The 21,030-nt window shown below is 40.6% G+C and overlaps 1 protein-coding gene across 1 annotated transcript in view; it reads left to right on the forward strand.

Moving 5' to 3' along the window:
• ppfia2 (PTPRF interacting protein alpha 2) overlaps positions 1 to 21,030 on the forward strand; it is a 281,508-nt gene that overhangs the window by 253,670 nt on the left and 6,808 nt on the right. Inside the window, 6 exon segments of the mRNA XM_055650768.1 lie at positions 5,161 to 5,258; positions 8,921 to 9,075; positions 9,078 to 9,104; positions 16,443 to 16,511; positions 17,140 to 17,290; positions 19,089 to 19,179. Coding sequence (XP_055506743.1) covers positions 5,161 to 5,258; positions 8,921 to 9,075; positions 9,078 to 9,104; positions 16,443 to 16,511; positions 17,140 to 17,290; positions 19,089 to 19,147 — 559 coding nt within the window. The 3' untranslated portion in view covers positions 19,148 to 19,179.

Genomic DNA, 21,030 nt, shown 5'->3' on the forward strand with positions numbered 1-21,030 from the left:
CACAATTTTTGTTTTTAAACTTGAGTTTATTTCCTAATATGAAACCTATTATACTCTTTGAAATCAATGCTGCTCAAATTCTGCGGCAGGCTAAACAATACTCCAGATTTGAGAAGCCGTTCACTTGTATAATGCTTCCCTTCTGGATCCATTTGGACTAGAGCAAATTGACAGATCTTCCATTCCAAATCAGCCATCAACTTTGAGACTTCTGAGTTTCTCAGTGCATGCTGGTCATGCACTGGTCAGAAAAAGGTAGGCTTATATCAGGCATAGGTAGCTTTGATCAAATGAATCTCTTGAGGAGTACAAGGGGTGTAGGAGTACACTTAAGAGGGAATTGGGAAGGGCAAAAGGGGACATGAGATATCCTTGGCACAGAAGGTGAAGGAGAATCTTGAGATAATCTATGTGTAGTAAGAGCAAAATGCAATTAGGGAGCGATTAGGTCCCAATAAGGATCAGTGCAATGTGTGGAGCCATAGGAGATGGGTCTTAATTGAATACTCCCCATCTTTATTTACCGTGGAGAAGGTTATGGAAGCTGGGGAGTTCAAGGAAGAGAACAGTGATGCCCTGAACCATATTATGAACAACGAGATGCTGGCGGTCTTGAGATGCTTTAAGATCAGATAAATGCCTGGGGCCTAACCAAGTGTGATACACAGGGACTAACCAACCATGACCTTGCATGATGTGGAAAGCAAGGGAAGACATTTCTGGGGCCGTGGCAAAAATGTTTGTATCTTTCTCAGCCCCAAGTGAAGTATTAGAAGATTGAAGGGTGACAAATGTGTCTTTACTTAATAAGAGCTGTGAGGCAAAACCAGGAAACTGCAGACCAGTGAACATAAATGGCAGGAAAACTACTAGAGGGGATCTGAAAGCTGAGGGGCTCGGAAAGACTGGCACTGATTGGAGATAGTCAGCGTGATTTTGTGTGTGGGAAATCATGTTTCATGAATTTAATTGTGGTTTTTGAAGAAGTGACCAAAAGGGTTAACATAGGCAGAATGGTACGTTGTCTCCACGACTTTAGCGAGATTTCTGATAAGATCCGGCATGGCAGACTGATCCATAAGATTAGATCACCTGGAATCCTAGGTGAGCGAGTTAATTGGTTACAGAATTGGCTGGGTGGAAGGAGTCTGAAGGTGGTAGCAGAGGGATGTTTTTGCAGATTTGAGCCCTGTGACCAGTGGTGTGCCACAAGGATTGGTGCCTGGTTCCCTTTTGTTTGTTATATATATTTATAATTTGGGTGAGGATGTGAGTGGCATGACGAGTAGGTTTACAGTTGACACCAACATTAGTGGTATGGTGGACAGTGAGGAAGGTTGTCCAAGGTTGGAATTTAACTTGGACAAGTGCAAAATAATATACTTTAAGAAGTTAAACCAGGGCAGAACACTCAGAGTGAGTGGCAGGACACTGGCAAATGTTGTGGAACAGCCAGACTAATGGGTACAAGTACATGCTTCCCTGAAATTGGCCATACGGGTAGATTAAATAGTGAAGAAAGTCATTGGACATGAGTACATAAGTTGAGAAGTCTCATTGCAGCTGTACAAGATGTTGATGAGAATACACATGGAATATCATGTGCAGTCTGGTTGCTATACAGTGGATGTAACTAAGCTAGAGCGGATGCAGGAAAGATTCACAAGGATGTTGCGGGGCTGGAGGTGTTATATTATAAAGAATGATTGGATATGTTAAGATTATTTTCTGTGGATTAGCGGAGGTTGATGGGTGACCTTTACAGAGGTTTATAAGATGAGGTAAATGCATTTTAATCATATCAAAATCATATCCAAGATTATATGAATGTTTGTATTGAAAATTGTATTCTATTTTCAATGGGTTGATGGCATAATAGTTTTATTAATGCACTGGTAATCCAGAGTCCAAGATTAATAATCCAAGAAATCACTTCAAATTCCACTGCAGCAGCAAGGAATTTTTAATTCAATTAATTAAATAAATTGCTGAGAAGAACTAAAGCACGATCTGACTATCATAGGAATCTAACTTTTTTGCAATCATTCTTTTTGGGAGGAATTCTGGCTTCCTTCCACAGTCTGGCCCATTTGTAATTCCAGATCCACCGCAATGGGGCAACCATTAACTGCCCTCTGAAATAATCCATCACTTTATTCATGTCGGAAGGAACTGCAGATGCTGGCTTAAACAGAAGATAGACACAAGGAGCTGGAGTAACTCAGCGGGACAGGCAGCATCACTGGACAGAATGAAAGGGTGACGTTTCGGGTCGAGACCCTTCTTCAGACTGATTAGGGATAAGGGAAACGAGAGATATTGACGATGATGTGGAGGGATAAAGAACAATAAATAAAAGATATGCAAAAGGATGATAAAGGAAACAGGCCAATGTTAGCTGTTTGTAGGGTGAAAATGAGAGGCTAGTGTGACTTGGGTGGGGGAAGGATAGAGAGAGAGAGAGAGCGAATGCCGGGGCTACCTGAAGTGAGAGAAATCAATATTTATACCACTGGGCTGTAAGCTGCCCAAGCGAAATATGGGATGCTGTTCCTCCAATTTGCATTTAACCTCACTCAGAAAATGGAGGAGACCTAGGATAGAAAGGTCTGTGTAGGAATGGGAAGGAGAATTAAAGTTTCCATTACAGGAAATAGACTATTGACTGACGTCTATTTCAAAAGCCACTGACTCCCACAACTATCTCGACTGCACTTCTTCAAACCCTACCTCCTGCAAAGACTCTATGCCCTACACCCAATTCTTCCATCTACGCCGCGTCTGCGCTCAATATGAGATGTTCCATACCAGAACATCCGAGATGTCCTCATTCTTTAGGGAATGGGGGATCCCCCCTCCCATCATGGATGAGCCCCTCACTCATGTCTCCTCCGTAACCCGCAGCTCCGCCTTTTTTCCCCTCCCTGTAGTCGCATCAGAGACTAGAGTCCCCCTAGTCCTTACCTTCCACCCCATCAGCCGTCGCATACGACACATAATCCTCCGAAATTTCCACCACCTCCAACGGGATCCCACCACTAGCCACATTTTCCCATCTCCACCCCTTTCCACCTTCCGCAGAGAACATTCCCTCCACAACTCCCTGGTTAACTCATCCGTTCCCGCCCAAACCACCCCCTCCCCATGTACAATCACTTGCAACCGCAGAAAATGTAACACCTGTCCCCATAGGTCCTCCCTCGACTGTCCAGGGACCCCAACAGTCCTTTCAGGTTTGGCAGAGGTTCACTTGCACCTCTTCCAACCTCATCTACCATATCCGTTGTTCAAGATGTGGACTCTTTTACATCGACAAGACCAAAGGAAGACTAGGCAATCGTTTCACAGAAAACCTTCGCTCAACCCACCTAAATCTGATCTTCCGGTTGCTGGACATTTTAATTCTCCTTCCCATTCCTGCACAGACCTTTCTGTCCTAGGTCTCATCCATTGTCCGTGAGGCTAAGTGCAAATTGGAAGAACAGCATCTCATATTTTGCTTGGGCAGCTTACACCCCAGTGGTATCAATATTGATTTCTCTCACTTCAGGTAGCCCTGGCATTCCCTCTCTCTCTCTATATCCCCCACCTAAGTCGCACTAGCTTCTCATTTTCACCTTACAAACAGCTAACAATGGTCTGTTTCCTTTATCATTGTTACTTTTTTGTATATCTTTTATTCATTGTTCTTTATCTCGCCACATTATCGGCTATATCTCTCATTTCCCTTATCCCTAACCAGTCAGAAGAAGGATCTCGACCCGAAATGTCACCCATTCATTCTCTCCAGAGAATGCTGCCTGTCCCGCTGAGTTATGCCAGCATTTCGTGTGTTTATCTCAGTATTTTATTCAATTGTACTAAACCGCTACGACATAAGATGTAGCCATTTGAGGTGGTAGTTCATCACTAAATTCTTAACAGATCTTTGGGAAGGGTAATAAATGCAACCCTAGCCAGTGATGTCCATTTACCGTGAGTTAACGAAATAACTTCAAACTATAGATAGACGCAAAAAGCTGGAGTAACTCAGCGGGACAGGCATCATCTCCAGAGAAGGAATGAGTGACTTTCGGGTCGAGACCCTTCTTCAGACTCAGCTATGTTAGTAGAACATTCTTTGTTCTCCTCTACTATTGTTAGTTCCCATTGTTCTCCAACATCTAGGAAATTGCGTTTATCCAACATTGGACATGCAGTACGGTGTTAATAATATTTGGTTTCAGCTGCAGAGGCCAGTATCTATCCTCTTAATTTTTTCACCCCATACGATATGATACGATACGATAAAACTTTATTTTATCCCAGGAGGGAAGTTGATCTCATTGCATACCATTGCAGCATTCCGTCTTACCTATCGCAACTTAAAATAACTTTGGTTGCCCATTTTCCTTATAATCTTTATTTGTATCTACAATGTTTATTGAATATCTTATACCTTGTTGGATACTTCATATAAAATCAGATTACCTATCTAAATTAGAGTTACATCATCATATACCTGACTACTAACCAAATCGAAACATGTAGGTAACCTGTCTTCTGAACCCAAATTTCCTAATGACTCATCCCCACGACACAGTGATAACATCTCGCTCCAGCTCAACAGCTCTGGCACCCACTGATGATGTGATTGCATGGAATCATGCTGCTTTCAACAAATTTGTATATCTTGGTTACATGGATGCCACTTGCACTTAGAGTAAAGACTAATTTTAACTGATTGTACTTAATTAAAATTTTATGTACATGATTAACTTATTTTGCTGCAAACTAGTGTTTTTATTGATGGAGTTACCCCCTTTCGGTTTGCACTGTATTGCAACTATTACAAAATTCCCAATTTCCCTCTTTGTTTATGATGTTCTCCACTGACATGGTACTACTTTGTCTTGGCTCATGTACTATATTTTTGCTAACTTTATAATATGGATATTCTGTCCAAAGTGATGCAAAACAGTTTATCAAGCGATTTACAGAAACTCCTTCAGTCTGCATCATAAGCCACCCGCAAAATAGGTGCTAACATGTACCCCTGTATTAAGGTCCTCTACTTTCTGAGCTAACATTTCCAATAGCTTAACTATTATAAACATTTGTCGTGTAAAACAGAAACAGCTGTAACACAATTCCAAAAATTGTTGTATTGTTCTTCTTCAGAACAAGTTTACAGTATGGTATTATGTGCTTGAAGCGTTTGAACTATGACAGAAAAGAACTAGAAAAGAGGAGAGAACAAAGTCAGCATGAAATTAAAGGTGAGAGATGTTTTATCACAGTTTCAAAATAAGTGAATAGTGAATAGTGGAACATCTGATATTTTCTTAAATGAGAAACTATGTATATGTAAAATATAAATAAGAGTATCATTCTTATTGTGTAGAACATATGTTAAATTAAAATGTATGAAATGTGATAGCTGAAATATGATAAAGAAGTAACTGATATTTTCTAGGAGTCATTGTAACGCATAGGAATTTTAATATATGTTGGGTGTATTTGAAGATTAAAGATTTATACTGGTAGAGCAGAGCAACACTGTACTACTAATGTATTCCATTTAATGACGCACTGGTTGTGTCTCTTAAAAGTCTTAAAATGTCTTCAAAACACATATACTTCAGAAATGAACCTAAAATCTTGCAGACAGTTGAAAATAAATTCCTCAAAGCTGGGTCAAGTAATGGCATTTTTCTGTTCACTGCACAATTCAATATTAAGGGTTCAACACATGATGGTCACAGTGTGACTCAGGGTCTTTAAAAGTGGAGATAAACACCATTCTATGTATAGAAGACACACTCCATAAATAATATTGTGCAACAACTAGAAATTCAATTGAAAAATGGTGGAAATATTCATTGTGCAGCAGCAATTTGTGCGGAAGGAAACAGTTGTGTTTCAGATTGATGGCTTTGCATCAGAACAATGACAAATTAAATGTAAACAGATTTGAAATAGAGGGAAGAGTAAAATTGAAATCTGTGACAAGATGCCAAGCAACATTGAACAGAGGGGCCTTGGGGTTCAAATCCATTGATAGATCGGGTGTTGAAAGAAGCATATTGCATTTTTGCGTTCATAGGTTGGGCGATAGAATATAAAACTTGGAACATTATCCTCTGACTTTACAAAACAGTAATTAAACTGAATTTGAATTATAGCTTGCTACAGGCAAGAGGGCAGAAATGATTCATCAAAATGTTGCCTGGATTAGAAGATTGTAGTGCCAGAGATTCATACAGCACAAAAACAAGCCCTTCAGCCCAGCTTGCCCATGCCCACCAATGTGCCCTATCTACATTAGTCTCACCTGCTCACATTTGGCCCATAACCCTTTTTGATTCTCCTAAGATAGACACAAAATTCTGGAGTAACAGCGGGTCAGGCAGCATCTCTGAAGAAAAGGAACAGGTGACGTTTCGGGTCAAGATCCTTCAGATTGAGGGTCAGGGGAGAGAAACACTAGAAGTATGAAAAGGTACAGAACAAATCAGGGCCAGCACTGATGGCCAAGTAAGCCACAGTGGTCCATTGTCAGCTGTAGTGGAGGTGATAATGAAGGGATATGAACAGTGAAACTAGCAGGACGACTATGGCGGGCGAGCGAGGAAGAGAGAGAGAGAGAGGAGGGGGAAAGGGTTATTTGATATTAGATAAATCGATATTCATACCGCAAGGTTATAAGCTTTTGATTCCCCTACTTTAGTAAATGACTCTGCATCTACCTTATCTATTCTCCTCATGTTCTTGTACATGTCCATAAGATACCTCTCATCCTTCTACGCTCCAAGGAATACAGTCCTGGTCTACTGAACCTCTCCCCATAGCTCAGGCTCTTGAGTCCTGGCAACATTCTCATCAATCTTCTCTGCACAATTTCAAGCGTATTAACACCTTTCCTATGTCAGCGTGACCGAAAATGAGCACACATTTATCTTCCTGCGATGCCACTTTCAAGGAACTATGTACTTGCTCTCGTAGACGCCTCTGATCTACAACACTCCCCAGAGTCCTGCCATAATACGGTGAAGGGCCTGCCCTGGTTAGACTTCCCAAAATGTAACACCTCACATTTATCAGTATTAAGCTCCATTAACAATTCTTTCCCCACTTGCCCAACTGGTCAAGATTGTGTTGTAACCTTTGTTGTAACAAAGGAGGAAGATTGACTTAACTTTATCGCCTTCCATCGCAGTGAGGAATGCTGATTCCACTGTGATGTTAAATTCTATCATGTATTGTGTTTTTTTCACTTGTATGGCTGTATGGTAACTCAAATATCACTGTACCTTAATTGGTGCATGTGACAATAAATGTGAACTTGAACTTGATAACTATCGTCGCTATCTACAATACCACCCACTTTAATGTAATCTGCAAACTTAATTAGTTAGAGGAAGTTTGGATGGGCTGGTTGTATTTTCCCTGGGGTGAAAAAAGCTGAGGGATGATCTGATTGGGGTGTACAAAATTATAAGAGGTGTGGATAGGATTAACAGTCAGAATCTTTTACCCATGTTAGGGGATATTAACAAAAGAGAAGGCATATGTTTAAAATAAAAAGACGTTTTAAAGGGGATTTGAGAGAAATTTGCTTCACAGAACAGTAGGTACCTGAAACTGGCTCCTGGAGCAATTGGTGGAGTCCGATACAATCACTATGTTTAAGAGGCATATAAACAAGAAAAGTATCGAAGGCATACGGGCCTTCAGGAATTAGTGTATATACACAAAACGTTTAGTGTGGATTTGGTGGAGCAAAGGGCTTGTTTTGTGCTCTACATCTCTGACTCTAACCTATAGTTATCAAATCAAAGAGAAATAACAATTTTGAGCATTCTGATTACCTGCTGAGTCTGGAATGTTGTAGTAATACCAGTCAGAATGTGAGATGCTATTCCTTGAACTTACATTGAGATTCATTCAAAACAGTTTTGGAGGCCAAGTGCTGGGCATCATGTTTGGCACGCAACATGGAATTAAGTTGCCAAGAATCAAGACCTCAGAGTTATGTCTTTTGTAATCTGTAGATTACAAAATTAGTCATCTCATCAATGCATGGTCGTCCCAGTGTACAGAACACCAACACCGTGTTTCCAGCACAGAAAACAGTTCACTAAATTGAAAGAACAACAAATAAGTTGCTCCTTCACCTGGAAAGAGTGCTTGGCAGCGTAAATGATAGCAAAGGAAATAGTGGATTTTTTTCCCATTTCTGCATGGAGGAAATTCACAACATAAATTGCATTCATTAGTTAATAATGAGGAATACAACGCCAATTTTCCTGGTGGCATATTGAAACCATTCTTACTTGCTAGGCAGTGGTGTGCAATTTGGAAATGAACAGTTTAATGTATGGAAAAAAAGAGGATCTCCACACTTTACAAATTGTTTTCAACTCTAAACAGTCCCTGTTCTGATCAATCAATCAATCCAATCAATCAACCTTTATTGTCATCTTGCGAAGCAACTATTGTACAGTGCAAAATGAGAAGACGTTTCCCAGGGAATACCGGAGCATCGCACATAAATCTTAAACATTTCACACATAGTAACAATAAAAACAATCCAGTCCCTGATGAAACAGTATCAAGTATAAATAGTTAAAGGTGATGAAGGTTCTTTGACCTAGAATTGTGTCTGCTGTGTTATGTGGTTCCAAAGTGAACTGTTAACAATCAGGCCCTTCCAGGTAAGTAAGTACACTTGAGAATTGGCCTATATAATGTACACCAGCTTGACCCAGGAAAGATTTGGAATCGCATTTAATTTGATTGGAGATTGGAAAGAACAGTGTCGGTTATTTATTTTTGATTTTATTTCTGTTTAATATTTTTAGGTATCTTATCGTGCCTTAATTCCATTTAGTTTAATGGTAATGTTAATAACGCTCATTGTGCAATTTTACCGTTCCAGATGCAATAGTATGGAGCAATGACCGCGTCATCAGGTGGATATTGTCGATTGGTCTTCGAGACTATGCAAACAACCTCACGGAAAGTGGTGTCCATGGAGCACTCCTTGCTTTGGATGAAAACTTTAACTACAGCAGTTTGGCTTTAATACTTCAAACACAAAAATTCCCACACAAAATACACAGGTAAACCAAGCTCAAGTTCAATATGTCTTTTTTTCATTTTTTGTGCGGATTTTAATCAAATTCAATTTTCTCTCTGAGAAAATATTTCTGCTTTGGCAAAAGTGAACTTATACATTGTTAGATGAGTTATAGTATCTTTGTGAAAATTAGGTATATGGCATAAGTATTAGTTTATTATTGTCACATGTACCAAGGCACAATGAAAGACTTTGTCTGTGTGCTATCCAGTCAAATTATACTACACATGGGTACAATAAAGCCATACACAAGTACGACAGATAGTGTAAAGAGAAAAATAGCAGAGTGTGGAATATAGAGTTAGAGCATTTTAGTGTTGCAGTTACAGAGAGTGCAGAATAGAAAAAAAGTGCATGTGCCACAGTGAGGTAGGTTGGGGATCAGGCCTAACACTTTCAGCTTGAGATAGGACATTCAGTTGTCTAATATCTGTGGTGAAGAAACTATTCCTAAATTTTCTATGGTGCTAAAGCTTTCAAGCTTTTCTATTTTCAAGAGAGAGAGGAGGGGCTGTGAAGTGTAGGTGGTCGATGGGGGGAGAAGCTGGTTTGTGTGATGGACTGGAGTACATCCACAACTCTCTGTTATGTTCTGCAATCTTGGGCAGAGCTGTTGCCAAACAATGTTGTGATGTATTCCGAGAGGATGCTTTCTGGGCACATGGCAACTGCCTTAGACTTCTGAGAAGTCGAGATAATGGTGTGCTTTTTGGCCATGGCTTCAATGTGGACAGATTGTTGGTGTGGGACACATTTGGAATGTGTTAAACATTGAAGCTACAGCCAAACATGCACACCAACACTTCCACATCCTCGGGAGACTGAGGAAATTCAACATCCGATGACTCTTACAAACTTATACAGATTCACTGTCCCAAGCATACTATCGAGTTGGATCACAGCATGGATTGGGAACAGCTCTTCCCAAAACCACAAGAAGTTGCAGGGCTCTCTGGTATTTTCCTCCGCTCTACCTTTTGCATATGTGTTTGCTGAGAAACTACAGTATATTCTGCTCTCTAGTATTTTCCTCCACTCTACCTTTTGCTTAACACCATGTTCTCCCTCTCCTTCCTGTACTCAATCTGGTCATGCTTTGAGATCCCGTCCATAATGTTATGAATCAGCATGTTGCAATCTGTAAAGAAGTCCTGATAAGGAAGGGTGCTTTAACTAAAAATGATCATAACCAAGAAACAAAAGTACAATAAATAATGTTGTATGGTGAGCAAAAGTAATCAGTATAATATATTTATTCATTTTGTTCAAGGGTACGTACAAACCCAATCGATTAAAAACCAAGAGGGATTTACATTTTACATCTTACCTGTTGGAAACACTCAGCAGCTCAAGTCATTTACACTGTTTCTATAACATGGTTCGCTGAAAGAGCATCGACATTGGGGGTTGAGGGGAGACCTGGCGGAAGTATATAAAATCATGAGAGGCATAGATGGCGTAGACAATCAGATTTATTTTCCCGAGGTGGAACTGTCAAACACATGAGGGTTACATGAGAGACATAGGTTAAATGGGAGAGAGGGATTTGGATTACGTGCAGACAGAGGAGATTAGTTTATGTTTAGTATCAACATTGTGGGCTGACGGGCCTTTTTCTATGTTGTACTATTCTATATTCTAAGATTAGATTGTTAGTAAAATCATGAAATCGAAACAAAGGCAGCAGTAACAATAATTGTGTCAAACACCGTAGTGAGTAGTGCAGGTCATGGTATCAGTTTGCTAACAGATTAATGTGATGCCAGTGTGCATTCATTATTGAGGTTCCAGTTGATGTTTCCTTCACATCACATAGTTGAACATATTAAACTTCATTGATGCTATTTAGAAGTATCAACAATTATTCACGTTAGTAATTGGTTAATTTCTCCTAGCTTTAATATTCTTCAAGTTTTCAAGTCGTTCATCGTTTTCTCTAAGTAGGAAAAGTTCACGTAATAATATTGTAGTGCTGTAACTTCAAACCGCTGCACAAATCAGTTGTTTCTGCACAGACCCAATCAAATGTGATCCTATCAATGTTATTCACCATAAACTATCTGATTGTCACTTAAAATCTGTCTGGTTCTATAATCTTCTCTGAACCTAACTTAGTCTGGCCTTGTGTGTGACTCGAGCCCCATCAATGTTGGTAATTCTTAACTGCATTCAGAATTAGGCAGTATACACCAATCACTACATCCCATGAACAACTTACACAACTTTGCTTTCCAGGTGCTGCACATCAACTCACTCCTAATTGTATCCAAAAGGGACCTGCTCCCTCAATATCTAATTAATGTGTGACTTCAAATAGAACGTCTTGCATAGTCTTGCATTCTTTTAGGAAGGAGACGAGGAGAAATGTATTTAGTCAAAGGGTGGTGAGTCGATGGAATTATTTTCCACAGATGGTTGTGGAGGCTGAGTCAGTGGATGTTTTAAGGCAGAGATAGATAGATTATTGATTAATGCAGTTGTCAGAAGTTATGGGGATAATGGGGTTAGGAGGGAGAGATAGATCAGTCATGATTGAATGGTGGAGTAGACTTGATGGGCCAAATGGCCTAATTCTACTCCTATTCCTTATGACCTTATATCAGTGTCCAGGATATGAACATCACTCAAGGGGTTAATAAAGGGGACCTCTTGTAGCAGTGTCATTGAGTATTAAATAGAGGAGAAACTGCGTGGTGTAAATGTTAGCATCTGGTGTTTCCGCCTGTGAATTTTCATGGTATTAAAAATAGATCTCATTTGAGCAAATTAAAAAAAAACAAAGTACAGGTGATGAAAATCTGAAACTAAAACATAAAATCCTGGAAAAACGCAGCCAGTCAGGTTCCTTCTGTTAAAGGATAAACAGTTAACGTTTTCAACATGTTCTGTTTTAAATCGTGAGAACAGGCATTTTTCAAAAATCTCTTCTATTATTGTGAGCAAATGAGACAAATTGCTATGATGTGCCTTTTGCCAGTGTCCGTCTCCACCTGCACCATAACCTGCGGCAATTGCAACCATGTGTGTATAAATATATTCTATGGTATATGGATATACTGATCTGATCTGTATTTATGCCTAAAATGTTCTGTTGTGCTGCAGCAAGCAAGAATGTCATTGTCCTATCTGGGACACATGACTTGACTTGATTAAACCTTTGTCTCCTAGTTCTTGATTCCCCTACACTGGGTAAAAGATTCTTTGCATTTACCCTATTTTTTCCCCTCATGATTTTATACACCTTAAGCTGGAAAGGGTGCAGAGAAAACTTACCTGTACGAGGATGTTGCCAGGATTTGAGGGCCTGAGCTTTAGGGAGAGGTTGAGTGGGCTTGGACTGTATTCCTTGGAGGCCTGTAGGCTGAGGGGTAATCTTATAGAGGAGTATAGAATTATGAAGGGAGTAGATAAGGTGAATGCACAAAGTATTTGACCCAGGGTAGGGCAATTAAAAACAAGAGGACATATATTTAAGATGAGAGGGACAAGATTTAGAAGGAATGTGAGGGGCAACTTTTTCACACAGATAATGATGGGTATATGGAACAGGCTTCCAGAGAAGATAGTTGAGGCAAATACTATAACAGCATTTATAAGACATTTGCACAGATACATGGATAGGAAAGTTTGCAGGAATATGTGGCAAACGCACACAAATGGAATCATCTTAGATGGGCCATCTTGGTCAACATCGACAAGTTGGGCTCAAGGGATTGTTTCCATGCTGTATAAACTCTGTGACCTCCATAAGATCACCTCTCAGCCTCCTGCCCTCCAAGAAATAAAGTCCTAACCTGTGATATTTCCCTATAACTCAGGCCCTCAAGTACTGGCAACATCCTTGTTAAATATTCTCTTCACTCTTTCCAGCTTAATGGCATCCTTCCAATAACAAGGTGACCAAAACTGAACACAACACAAATGCAGCCTCAGCAACATCTTGCACAACTGTAACATGACATCCTAACTTCTATACTAAATACTCTGACTGATGAAGGCTTTTTTTATCACCCTATCTGCCTGTGATACCACTTTCAGGTGAACTATGTACCTGTACTCCTAAATCCCTGTGGTCTACAGGGCCTTGCCATTCACTCCTCTGGTTTGACTTTCCAAAATGCAACATCTTGCATTTATCTGCATTAGACTCCATTAGTCATCCCTCGCCCCACTTGCCGAGCTGATCAAGATCTTGCTGTAATTTTTGATAACCATCTTTACTGTTTATGATACCACGTGCTTCAATGTCATCTGCAAGCCTGCTAATCATGTCTTGTACATTCTCATCCAAATCATTAATGCAAACCACAAACAGTAATGGGCACAGCACTGTTCCCTGAGGCACACCACTAGTCACTGGCCTCCAATCTGAAAAACAACCTTCCACAATCACCCTCTACTTCCTTGCATGAAGCCAGTCCTGTATCCAATTAGCTAGCTCTTCCTGGAACTCGTGCGATCTAACCTTCCAGAACAGCCTACAATATGGAACCTTATCAAAGTCCTGGCCATATAGGCAACATCTACGGCTTGTCCTCGTTAATCATTATGGTTCCTTCCTCAAAAAACTCATCAAATTCGTAAGACACCCATTTACAAAACAATACTCCCTATCCTTACTAAGCTCTGTCTACCCAAATGCATATATACAGTATCTTATCTCTCAGAATTCTTTCCAGTAATTTGATTTACTGCTCTATAGTTTCCAGGCTTTTCCTTGCAGCCTTTCTTAAATAGAGGCACAACATTGACCATCCTCCAGTCATTCAGCATCTCGCCCAGTCTAACGATGATTCATACATCTCAGCTACTGCTCCCACAAATTCTTCTAGCTTCCCGCAGCATCATTGGTTCCATCTCATCAGGCCCAGGAAACTTATCGACCTTCATAAAACTTAGAATATCCAGCTGCACCTCAACCACGATACAGACTGTCCACAGTACATCGCCATTAACTGTCACAAGTTCCCTCAAGAAATACTTATTGAGGACTTTGCCTATGTTCTGCAGCGCCATGCATAGATACCGCTTTAGTTTCTGAGGGGCCCCATTCTCTGTCTAGTTACCTTCTTCCCTTGGTTACACAAAAAAGCTGGAGAAACTCAGCGGGTGCAGCAGCATCTATGGAGCGAAGGAAATAGGCAACGTTTCGGGCCGAAACCCTTCTTCAGACTCATTACCTTCTTCCCTTAATGTACTTATAACATTCCTAATGACTCTGGGAATAGCTGGCCCCATGACCATTCAAATTGGAGAAGCAGCACTCAGGCTGATGCTGACAACATTGAATCCATGCATTGGAAACACACAGAGGGCCATTCATGTAATTGTAATTGATTTTATTAGCCAAGTATGAAAACAAAACAAGTATGCAAATCTTACGAGGAATTTGATTTGCCATACACTCATACCAAAAAAGCAACAAAACACGCAACCACATAAAAATGGTTAACATCCATCACAGCGGCTCCTCCACATTCCTCATTGCGATGGAAGCCAATAAAGTCTTATCTTCTGGTGTAGAAGCACACCACAGCACACACTGTTCTCACACACATCCTTTGGACAGCTCCTGCCCCATCTGTGGAATAGTCTATGGGTCCCACATTATTCTCATCAGTCACCTTAGATCCCAGTTGAATTTGGAGCACAAGCAAGTAATCCTTCACCCCAAGGGGCTGCCTAAAAAGAAGGTGGTGCAATTGCCAATCACTCATATGAGATGTTAATAACAAGTGCTGAGTGGATTTAAATAACTTAACACCCTTACCTTAGTCACAGACAAAGTGAACCAAAGGGCTTGCTTCTGAGCTGTATATTCAGTCTCTTTATAGGGAGATATTTCTGCAAGGTTAAATTAGTAATGTTATCTATTAGAATTAGAATAGTAGATTCTAAAGTCTTATTCTGATGGATATTTTCATCATGCTCCTCCATGAAGTGTTACCATGGTACCGTGCCTCATAAATCACAAAGCCATGCTGTGTCAAGATAGCCCATTATCGTCTTCCTGCCAGGAAGCAGATCTAGTGGTGTGAAGTCCTCTTGAGAAACAATGTGTTAGGAAATTTGCCCTGGCAGCACATCGGGGGAAGGCCTCTCACTTACTGCATCTTTTGATAGGATCCTCCTTTGCCTAAACTTCATTCTCCTTCATGAGCTTTTAGGATATAAAGATCAGCCTGCCATCCGATAATTAGATCCCGCGCTTCAGTTTTGAACTGTTTGCTAAAAAAACAGTGTAGGTGAACATCATGCTTTGAGTGATATAACAATCAGGTTGAAATAACAGAGCATGTGTAAACTGAAATATAGGTATGAGGCTGATAATAGTGATAAATGTGTGAGGAACAACAGGGACATAGTTGTACAGATGGAGATGTACCCACCGAGAATAACAATGAGGTCAATGCGAGAATGGCAATACAGAAGCTCTTGTTGTTGATCTCTAGAGCTAGCTACTTTCTATTGCCTTCTGTATCCTGGCCCCCTAAAGCGATTCTTAATCATTTCTAATTACCTTTCCTATGAAATAAACATTGTCAAATATTCATTTATCCTAGAGCAGATGATAAGTGCATAAAGGGCCTGTCCCACTTAGGCGACCTAATCCGCGATTTCTGGCGAGTTTGCCCTCGACTCATACTCGGAGCATGGTCGACACATGGTCGTAGGAGGGCTTCGTAACTCTCCTTCATGCTCGAGAGTGGTCTCCGCACTCCGCAGTGGTACTCGAGGCCTCAGCTAGATTGCGGCGTTTTTTTCAATATGTTAAAAAATGCCCGCGAGTAAAAAAAAGTTGCCATGGAAAAAATCGCTACTTTTTTTACTCGTAGGTTTAGTCATAGTAGGTCGTAGTAGGTCGGCATGTTAGTCGTAGGTAGTCAAAGGTAGTCGTAGATAGTCTTCATCATAGTTGAAGGGAGGTCAAAGGGAGGTCGAAGGAGGATCGAAGGAGGTCGTCTTCACTCTCCACTATTCGGTGTCCAATTTTCCCGAAGTTAGTCATAGCTAGTCGAAGCTGATCTTCAACGTAGTCGAAGGAGGTCAAAGGAGGTCTTCTAGTCGAAGGAGGTCAAAGGAGGTCTTCTATATAGTCGAAGGAGGTCTTCAACGTCATTTTTTCAAACTCTTCTAAACTCGCCAATTAGGTCGCCCAAGTGGGACAGCCCCCTAAAGAAAACTTTACTACTTCTGTTCGCTACATCTGATTTGAAATTATTCCTAAATGTAACCCTAAAGATTTAAGCTTGAACATGGGTTAATATTGAAATTATTTTGTTAATTGACATGTTAATCTATTACATTTTATTTTATTCAGGCAAGACAAGTTCTTGAAAGGGAATATAACAACCTCCTTGCACTTGGTACAGAAAGAACTCTTGATGATGTAAGTAATTTCCCACACTATAAGTTTGCATCATGTTATTAGCAATAGTTATTGGTTGATTTATAAAATATTTGCTCGGTGTCCAGATAAACATTTTATTCTTCATAAATCTTTTCAAATATCTCTCAGTGAGAATGGAACCTCTATATAGCAAAGCTGGAACCAAAGTTTCCATGCTCTTTTGCACTATTTTCAAAAAGCCTTGTAAAACCTTCCACGATTTTAAGATATGTTTTTCGTAATTCTTCCGTAATCTAATATCTCCATATTTGTGTAATCGCCAACTTTATAACCTTTCAAAATATCTGTGCCCTTTCTTTATTTCTCATTTCATTGCTGCATATTTGGCAGCCATTAATGGGCATGACCATGTGCTCCACAGTTCTCACCTAGAGCTTCTTCGCCTCCTTGCTTCTACCTCCAAAATATGCACTTTAAACCCCTACCTCTTTGACCAAACTTTTAATAATTTGTTACATGGCACTGTGGCAATTATTGTTTTAACCATACTCTTGCAAATTGCCTTGAGGATTCTACAGAGAGTAAAGTTCACGTTGTGTGGGAAGGCAACTTACCATTTATTTCAAACCATTAAAAACATATTGTGTTCTTTTCTTCACCTTTCAAGACTAATGAGAAAGATTTTCAACGAGGGCCTTCCTGGAGAAAACAGTTCCCTCCACGTGAAGTTCATGGAATCAGCATGATGCCAGGATCTTCTGAAACACTTCCAGCAGGTTTCAGATTAACAACAACGTCCACAAAAAGAGCTTCTGATGGTAAATTGTAAAACTGTATTCCTACCTTGATAATTGTTAAATTATATGTATCAGCTGTCATTGCCAAATTCAAATTGAACTGTTCTCTGACCTACTCAAATGTTCTCTGACCTACTCTTGACTTACTCAAACTTGGTGATTATTGTAACTGTTGATTTCAAGCGTGTGAATTTAGTGGTTGAAATATGGTTTCCCCGTTTCTCACAATGAACAAGCTTCCTGTATCATCAATACAGTGTAATATCTGAATAATCTCAAACTTGTAAGCAAGGAACCTAAAACAACCTTAGCCAGATGCACATTTTTGTCACAATTTTCCACAGTAAATTTCAAAATCTTTGGCATATTGTTGTGCAATTGTTGCATATAAATGGTGGAAAAAAGCATCTTTAGGCTGCATCCTATATCCGGTTACTAATGGGGAAACAATTCAAGGGTGAACCACTCATCCATCTGACCCCAAGGCTAAGGGCCAGATTTATGGGATAGAAACAATTTAAATTTTACTTTGACAATGACACTTTTGAAAGTTGAAGGCGAATGCACAAAGAAAAGGCTCAAATGGAACCTGCTCCTGATCTCAAAGAGATATTGGTGAATAACCACAACCGCAAAACAAAATAAAATAATCATTGTAGATCAAGAAGCAAAGTGCTGGAGGAACTGTGGGTCAGATAGCATTTGTAGAGGGAATGGCCAGATGACTTTCTAGGTTGGGAGCTTTCCTCAGACTGAAATGACCACTGTCCATTCCTTCCACTGATACTGTCTGACCGGCTGTGTTCCTCCAGCACTTTCAGATTGCAGATAATCAGTTCACTTTCAATTTGTTGTTGTGTGAGGTCAGTTTTGACATATGTGCTATTTCAGTACACACAGTTCATATTAACTTGTAAGGTCATGTGCATATTGATCATAGGGGGCGCTGTCTTGTGTACGGTTGCCCAGCCAGCAGCTGTCCTGTCTATTCATCTTTTTTTCTTATTTTTAGTTAGTTTAGTGTTTTGTTTTAGGAGTTCTAGCTTTTTCTATGTGTGGGGGAGGGGGGTGGGGGAAGGGGGAAACTCATTTTCAGGGTCCCTACCTGGTCGGAGATGCAGCTTTTCTCCGGGCTGCACTCTCGACCCGTCCTCGCGGCCTAACAGCGGGCCTGGAGCGGCGTTTCCTGAGGGGACCGCCCAGAACCTCGGCATCGGCATCGGCATCGGCGGAGCTGCGGGTCTGAGGACGGCGGTGCAGCGCTGGAGCGCCATTGCGGGGCGGGCGGTGCCTTGCCTGGGTCGCTGAGCTGGAACTCCGGTGAGCTGGGTCCGTTGCGGAGCTGCGGGTCTGTGGAGCGGCTGTGGGCGGCGGTGCTGAACTTTCCATCGGGAGCCTGGAATCTCTTGATGAGATTGCCAGTTAAGCTCCATTCGGCGCGGCCTTGTCAGCTCCGGAAGCCACTGGCTCGAGTAAGGAGGCGGCCGTTTCCAGGGTTCCCATGCCGCTGAGAGGACTCTCCCGACGCCGGAACAACATCACCCGGCAAGAACGGCCTGGAACATCGGGCCTCCGTAGAGGCAACTGTGGAGGCCTCAATTGGCCCGACTTTGAGGGAACTGGGGTTGGGGACTGGGCTTTGTGCCTTCCCTCATAATGGGAACCATTGTGGGGGGATGTTTTCATGTTAAAGTTCTTTAGTATTGTCATGTTTGTATTCTTTTTTTTATGTGCTGCATTGGCATAACAAATTCCACCAGCCTGGCTGTGTGGTCATTAAAAGAATCAATCAATCAATCAATCACACTTGTAATTCCAGTTGCCTCATCAGGAATGCAAAGAATAGACAATTCCACCATCCGGACTTACTCTTGCTGACATCCAGAGAAATTATACAACAATGTCATGTGGTAAGTATCAAATTCAATTCTTATCTTCCTCAGGATCATAATATCAACATAACTTTGTTGGCAAATTTATTATTTAAGTTTCTAGGTTTTGCACACTGAAAGACCAAGAGTGATTATTGCCATCAGTTTCCATTAACCACATACAATTCGTCCTGGTATAAAAACTAATCATTCTGTTTTTTATTGAGCCATGTTAATGGCAGTATTTTGCAGCAGGAATTTACCATATTTTTCCCATGAAATTGACAGAAACTTTTGATTTTTTTTTGTGTTTGGTAGAAGATAGAAATCCGACTGTTGTCAGTAATTCACCTTGATTCTGAAGACTGTACTCTAAACTGAGTTCAACCAAGGAGAAAGAATTGTAGAAACTCCAAATATTCCATGCCAGAATTGAGGAGGTGCACAAAATGTTTCCCAGTCTATTGTAATAGAAATAAATGGCTGTAGGCTGTGGGCCGAGCATCAAAAATGTGTCTAGAAATCAGTTTTCGTGACCCAAGTCACAGAACTACATGAAACTTTCCACAGATTTAGATGAAATATAATTGAGAAGGATGTCATAACTCGTCATTGCCAAACGTTGCACATTAATTAATTAAACTAATTAGAAAATGAGATCGGGAAAGTAAGCGTCATCTAGTGGCCAATGCCCATATTACACCATGGGCAGCCTATTTCCGTGTTATATATCTTGTAAATATGACTGTATATAATCATATATAATTAAGTATAATTTATTATATTAAAATAATATGAATATAATTGTGTGTGTTTTTTTAATGACACTGTCGCAGAGGTTCTGCTCCTGAACCAGCCTAATTAATGGGTTATGGCAGTTCTTGTGGGTTCCTCCCTTTACTGAACCCCACTTACTGCCAGTGTGTAGAGTGGGGGTGACGGCCATAGTGAGACTGGGGCAGTGCCAGGCAGGCATGTTCCAGTCGCTTTAATAGGAAATTTATTGAGACTGCAGCAGAGGTCCCAGGTTTTAAGGGCTCATGAACCTGCCGAATTAAATGGTCAGGACAGATCCTCTGGGTTCCCCCATTTACTGAACCCCACTGACTGCCATAGTGGGGAGAGTGTGGGTGACAGCAATAATGGGACTGGGGCAGTGCCAGGCTGGGTGACAGACCTGTAAGGAACCTGTCTTATTTCTGATGTAAATGTCACATCCTGGCCAAGAATCGAATGCTCTGATGTTTACTCGATGAGTATTCATTTTAAGCTACAATGAGCTTATATTTATGTTAGATGGTGCCTTTGCAAATGAGAGCTATTACCTTTAACCTAAAAGAACCCTAAAAGTGTTGCACTGTTTATCTCTAGTTTGTGTGTGTGTCTGTGTATACCTTTCAAACGTGTATCTGTGGATGTAAGTGTGTATGTACGTGTGGATGGTTGTATGTGTGCATGTATGTGTGGATGTGTGTGTGGATGTGTACATGTATATCTGTGTGTGAATAGATGTGTGGATGTTTGGTGTGTGCGGATTTATGTGTGCATGTATGTGTGTGTTTGCATGAATGGAAGTGTGCGTACGGATGCATGTGTGTGTGTGTGTATGTATGTGTGGATCGGTGGGTGGACTGTCGCAGTCATTCACCAGCACGCCATTATCATAAGTAATTCAGTCATTGTTTAAATAATTTGACCATATAAACAGTGAAACTATCGACATTAAAATAAAACTTTATATAATCATTTATTTCCCCAATTTATTTTGTTTACATTACATCTGATCTTCATCTGAATATTCTTCATCAGATTCAAAGTCTTTTTAAGTGACGATAGCACTGCATGATAACCCGGGATACATTGCTGCCTCCTAATAATAGAAGATAATAT

Source organism: Leucoraja erinacea, chromosome 19 (assembly GCF_028641065.1).
Source record: "Leucoraja erinacea ecotype New England chromosome 19, Leri_hhj_1, whole genome shotgun sequence".
Lineage (NCBI taxonomy): Eukaryota > Metazoa > Chordata > Chondrichthyes > Rajiformes > Rajidae > Leucoraja > Leucoraja erinaceus.